The sequence below is a fragment of the Garra rufa genome, chromosome 19 (genome assembly GCF_049309525.1).
Source record: "Garra rufa chromosome 19, GarRuf1.0, whole genome shotgun sequence".
Lineage (NCBI taxonomy): Eukaryota > Metazoa > Chordata > Actinopteri > Cypriniformes > Cyprinidae > Garra > Garra rufa.
Genome location: NC_133379.1, coordinates 29,092,805 through 29,098,835, shown reverse-complemented (window position 1 = coordinate 29,098,835; position 6,031 = coordinate 29,092,805). Strand labels below are relative to the sequence as shown.

At 37.2% G+C, this 6,031-nt stretch overlaps 1 protein-coding gene across 1 annotated transcript in view; it reads right to left on the bottom strand.

Annotated features, from left to right (window-relative positions):
• The window catches only part of lhx5 (LIM homeobox 5), an 11,432-nt gene extending 7,179 nt beyond the window's left edge, over positions 1–4,253 (bottom strand). Inside the window, exons 1-2 of the mRNA XM_073825037.1 lie at positions 3,769–4,253; positions 1,686–1,909 (exon numbers count right to left, since the gene is read on the bottom strand). Of these exons, the coding sequence (XP_073681138.1) occupies positions 1,686–1,909; positions 3,769–3,941 (397 nt within the window). The 5' untranslated portion in view covers positions 3,942–4,253. The remainder of the gene's footprint in view (positions 1–1,685; positions 1,910–3,768) is intronic.
• Between the last annotated feature and the right edge of the window lie 1,778 nt (positions 4,254–6,031).

Genomic DNA, 6,031 nt, shown 5'->3' with positions numbered 1-6,031 from the left:
AGGAATTAAGTCTGGTTGTCTCTTGGGACAGGCTGCTGTGCTTGATAACAGCTTGTCATTGTCTGAGAAGCGGGGATAGACGACTACAGACGTTTATCTGACAAGAACGCATGGGCTGAGGAGAATGAGTTATGGACACTTCTCCATAGGTGGACAACACTAAACCAAAAGAGTCCTCAGCTTACAATGAAAAATAAATTGACTGAATCATATTCACGGACATGAACTATCATGACATCTTTTTTTTTTTTAAAGGCCTGCATTTAGGCTACTATTATATTTCAATTCTAAGTTATTTAAAAAAAGAAAAGAAAAATGCGAGCATAATTTTGCTCAAACACAACGCTAGTTTTGCATGATTTATTAAAAAACGATTAGATTTATCCTTATCAAGGCAAGGCCACTATATTTATTTTTTTCCTTACAAATATGCATTTATACAAGTCATTCAAAATCAGGATTACTGTAAAAAAATAGCACGCCTTACATTTCAAAAGACCATTTGCAGCATTAATGAATCCGAGTGTTGTGCGTTCTTTTTAAAGCGACTGGACGAAGCACTCAGTCGCTGTTAAATTAATTGGACTAGCACTGACCCACAAGTGGAGGCGATAATGATGTCATCTGTGTGTTGGGAAACAAACAGCCTGTCCATGGTTTTCTGAACACTCGTGAGCATCACAGTCACGGGAACACGCGTAAATAGTCAACCAACACACCTCTGAATTGGGCTGATCGTTTTCTTTCAATGGGTTTTACATTTGCACACGGGGTCTCTTAATGTGCATTTACATCTTAGAAAGATACATAGCGCACGTAGACAATATACAATGACTAGACAAACACACTAATTAGTTAAAATGTTAAAAAAATTAAAATGTGTATTAATTAATTTTAATGAAAACGAATGCGAGATTCATCCTAAGAAATCTTTAGGGTATATCTAGTATCTAATATAAATTAAGAAAAAAAAAGCGTATACACAATTTTGTAACTAGAATATTTGATTTAATTAATGTCATATGGTGTAACCCTCATGTAAAACTGTTTAAATGCTGTACTTGGACAGTTAATCGTTATTTTCAAATATAGGTATTTTTCGTCTTATTTATGAATTATAAGTTTTATGCATGTCATTAAAAAGGCCAATTAATGCAGTGACCTTGACACAGTTATAAGGGTCTAAAGGTGTTCTCTCTTTTGATAGATTTCATATCACATGACAACAAAATGGCTTCCTGCATGCTGCCATATTGACACTGATAAAACTTTTAATCATGCTTTAAAATAAATTGCTTCACTGATTTTTAAAGAATCATATAGCTACAGACACAAAAACTTTTGAGGTTTTACTTAATGCTGAACAAAATATCAAAATTAATTTCGAAACCGGAATCATGTTAATCAAGCCATCTTACATGGATTGCCTTTTTAATGTAATTTGAAATACCTCAATAGATCCAGAAAAAAAAATTAGCGCTATGTCATTGACCCATAATTCACACAACTAAGTCTGGGACTTTCATGAAGATGGAAAGCTTCTCTCTCTCTCTCTCTCTCTCTCTCTCTCTCTCTCTCTCTCTCTCTCTCTCTCTCTCTCTCTCTCTCTCTCTCTCTCTCTCTCTCTCTCTCTCAGTCACTCACACGCACACACTTCTTAAATGCACAGCTCCAGTCGTTCTCACCTGAGTTTAAATTGACCTCTTTGATAGCGCTGGCGCTCATGTAGTCCTCTTTACACACAAATTTGTTTTCGTCGATGACATAGAGCTCCTCGCCCGTGGACAGCTGTTTGTTGCACACCATGCACGTAAAACAGTTCAGATGGAACACCTTGCTCCGCGCTCTTCGCACTAGGTCGCTGGGCGAAATGCCCTGCAAGCAGCCCGCACATTTCGTACCAAAACGCCTGGTGAGGGACACAGAAATTAAAATACAGAACAATATTTTATATATACATATCAAAAAAAAAAAAAAGAAAAAGAAAAAAAAGAATAACCACCGCATATTAAACCTAATGGTAAACACAAAGGTTGCATCATGGTTATTGATGATATCCGGTAGCTACTACATACTGTGCCAATAATTGTTTATTTTACAGACACTCCACCGGGGACTGTAAAGAACCATAGTGAATAAAGCATTCTGCAATTAATTTTTTATTCCAAGTAGCTCTTAAGAACTTGCATTTTGTATAATGTACGTAAATTGTTAATTCTGTATATGTTTAACATTGCAATATTATGTCACTAAAATGACTGTAATACTGGTGGACATTGGTTTGAAAAACTGGTATTATAAAATAATAATTATGTAGGCAACTTTATCAAAATTTTAAATCTTTACTGCGAAAAAAAACACATTTTCATTATTTATAACAAGCATTCGCGTTTTCATCCTAAAGGAATTTGGCAGTTGGAAAGATAAACTCGATATGCTCTAAATTAAGTGATATTGTGGGATTAGGCAAGATACCAAAACCTAATTTTGTTAAACAAAAACACAAATCAGTTCACCTATATTATTATTTTTTTAGCATGAGTGTGAGTCGTTAGATTAAAATGGAACTGAAGTGTATTTATATACACATTTGCAAACACAAAACCTGATCTTAAGCCAATTACCAATTATTAGTTTGTTGTCCACTTTTTTCCCTAGAAGTAGAGGCTGAAATAATAGACAGTTCGTTTAGTTTGTTCAATTCATATTTTAATGACAACGAGACGGGAAGGACCAGGTATACAGGCCGGTCTTGGTTGTCAAGCGCACTGCTCCCTTCTGTTTCTCCCCTCGGGTTTATTTTAACACTAATGTACTAAATCTTCCCCCATTTGTTATGGTATCGAGTCGCTCTCGCGCCTTTCAAATGCATCTCTCCCAGTGAAAGGCCATAACACTACTTACACAACAAATGGACGCATTACGGGTGATTACTGTTTCGCCCCACTAATGGCTCCACATTCAAGCGCAGAGCTGGATGGGCCCCATAGAACGTGATGGTCAAGGCCGTTTGGGAAAACAATGGCACATATGAAAGCTTAAACACTGGATGACATTAAATAGCTCAGGGAAATGTAAACTAGAAGAAAACCTGACAGAACACATTTAGCGATATTAAGAACTGATAAAAGTAAATAAGCGGCCTGTTCTGAGACTACAACAATATCATTACAGGTACGCAACACAGGTGTTATTTGAATTGTAATGTTTTAAGAATTTAGTGCGTATTTTATTCACGTAAATAATTTGTTGTTTAACCGAGACTGATCAAATTTAATTCTAAACGCTTATTTTATTAAATCGTTTGAATATTTCCTGAAGCCTATATTAAAAATAAATCCTATTCGTTTATATTTTTGGATAAATGTAAAACAGCTAGTCCGTTTTGTTTAATATTAGTACTCTAATAAATGTCGTGTCATGATTCAAGTGCGCAAAATAATAACACGTTTTCGAGTACTATAATAAACAATTACTTAACAAAGAGATATTTTCCCACAATCATGTGCACAAGAGGAATTCTCACGCCGAAAGCGTGTGAATACAATAAGCAATGAATGGCTCATCAGTCAAAAGCTATAATGAACGACGGAGGATCAAGGGTTTAACAGTACATTAGACATTTTAGGCAGGTTAATCCACAAAATGAGCCTCATCCATATAAGAGGAAAACAAGGGTAGGTAAATCCTACATGACACATTCTTCAAATGAGGATTAGTCCAGAAGTTTGACGAGGAGAGGCAGCCCAAATGCAAGCGGCTTCTTACCTGAAAAAGTCAATTTTGCAATAGAGCTTTCCATCCCTGGAGAAGCATTTTTCGGTCAGGTTGCAGTTACACTCGCAGCACTGGACACACTTGGCGTGCCATGCGCGGTCGAGAACGTTCAAGAGGAACCGATCGAGAATGGGCCTTTCGCACCCCGCGCAGTGCACCATCATTCCGCCCTGGAGGGGACCGAGAGCCGACCTTCCCAAACGGGCACCGCGCCTCGGATTGGGGCCACACGACTCGGTGCGGAGCAACGTCTTGGCTTCTTGAAGAGGGAGGCAACAGCAGAGCAAACGTTCCGTCTTGAGAATGAGTCTCCACCACGCCTAGAGGTAAACACTCCCGGCGTGATAGTTATGCATTATACCTGTCGGCATCCAGAAATCCACTGAATCACAAAAAAGAAATCTGTATTTTCTCTTCTCCAAGTTTTCCTCCTGGTTTTGTTTTGTGCTCTTGATCCACCTGCTTGTGTCCACTCACCTCACCGACACTTTTTGCATCACTCTGTTCCAGTTCGCGGGAGCCTCTCGCATCCGTATTCAGATTTGATGACGCTTTCCTTGTACTTACACCGCTTCAGCCAATCAGGGACACGTTGCCATGGCAACGGGTTTAAATATTGGTACTCTCAGATTGCTTCCAAAAGTTCTACCTTGGGTTTGGTAAAACGTCTATAAAGGCTGATGGTAGTAAAGCTAATTATTTCATCGACGTGCTATTTTTTGTTTCGACCGAATTTGGACTCAGAAAATGCTCACATGTGTATTTAGTTGGAAGGCTTGCTGTTTTGGCCTCACTAGACCTGGATCTTGGACAGCACATTTGGACTGGAGAACGCTGTTCGATTTCTTCATAGACTTTTGAGATTATTTTTATTAAGACGATAATGACTCTTTTTTTTCTGTGCGGTTAATGCAGCATTTGAGACTGAAAATCTAGTGGCGGTCGCTACCACAAGGTAATTAATTGTTAGAAACGTCGATAAATTTGATTAAATCGTTTAAATTATATAGACGTGTTTTAATAAGTGTAGAAAATCCAAATAGCCATCGCCGCGTCTTAATTCTAAAGGAGTGATCTGTGCGCACCGTGGGGGATCCCGTTCTTTTCTCATGCATAAAGCTATTTACAGGGAAATGCACTGGATTAAGATACTGGCTCGCATCAATAGCGAGTACCGGATCGCCCAGCGGTTTGACAAAGTAGCCACAAATCGAAGGGATTTTAAATATTTACCCAGGTAATCATTTTGTTAGCTGTGGAAATGCAAACATTACGTGCACTAATTTATTCTACTGAATTAGAGGCTGAATTTACTGAATCTTTAGCTGCGTTAGTGGAAGTTACTCTAAATATAATATATTGTTAAAATTGAAACCAAAGTATTTTGGTGCATGTATGTCCACTCGAAATTCTTAACATACAATTTAATTTTTAATTAAAAATAAAACAACTAAAATATCAGCGTAGGATTTTGTAATTAGTATTGTTAGCCAATGATATTTTACCCTTATGCATTAACATTACATATTGTGCGGTAATATCATTATTGACAGAGAGCTGTGTTTTCACGGGTTCTGAAAGCCACAGGCATGTCTGATCACTGGAATAAATCCGGATCAGGCCACCCGTGGTCTGTCTACCTGCTTCCCTCTCTCCATGTAAACAATAGCACGTAGTTTACAGTTGTGTTAGTGTATCGGATTAGAAAGCGAACGCAAACACCGTAACCAATGCTCTGCCTATTGTTAAATAAAACGTATTTACAACAACAAAACTAAATCTAATAATAATAAATATGCAATTAAAATCCATTATTATTATAATTATTTTTGTAAACTTTTACACTTTAAAAAATAAAAGTTCTTTATTGGCATCAATCGTTCAATGAAGAACCTTGAACATCCATGGAGTCTTTTTTAAATGCAGAAAAGGTTCTTTATAGTCGAAAAGGGTTCTTTGAAATTTTAAAATGTTCTTCAAAATGGTTCTTTTAGGAACTGTTCACTGAAAAATGGTTCTTCTATGGCATCACTGCAAAAAATATCCTTTCGGAACCTTTATTTATAAAAGTGTAAAATATGGGGTTATCTATCTATCTATCTATCTATCTATCTATCTATCTATCTATCTATCTATCTATCTATCTATCTGATCATCCCCTGAAATTAATAATCCGTTAACAACATGCAGGGCTTAAGCAGTGACTAAATAGCGTTTGGTAATATTTGGAGTCAGGGGATGCCGGTGGGCTGCA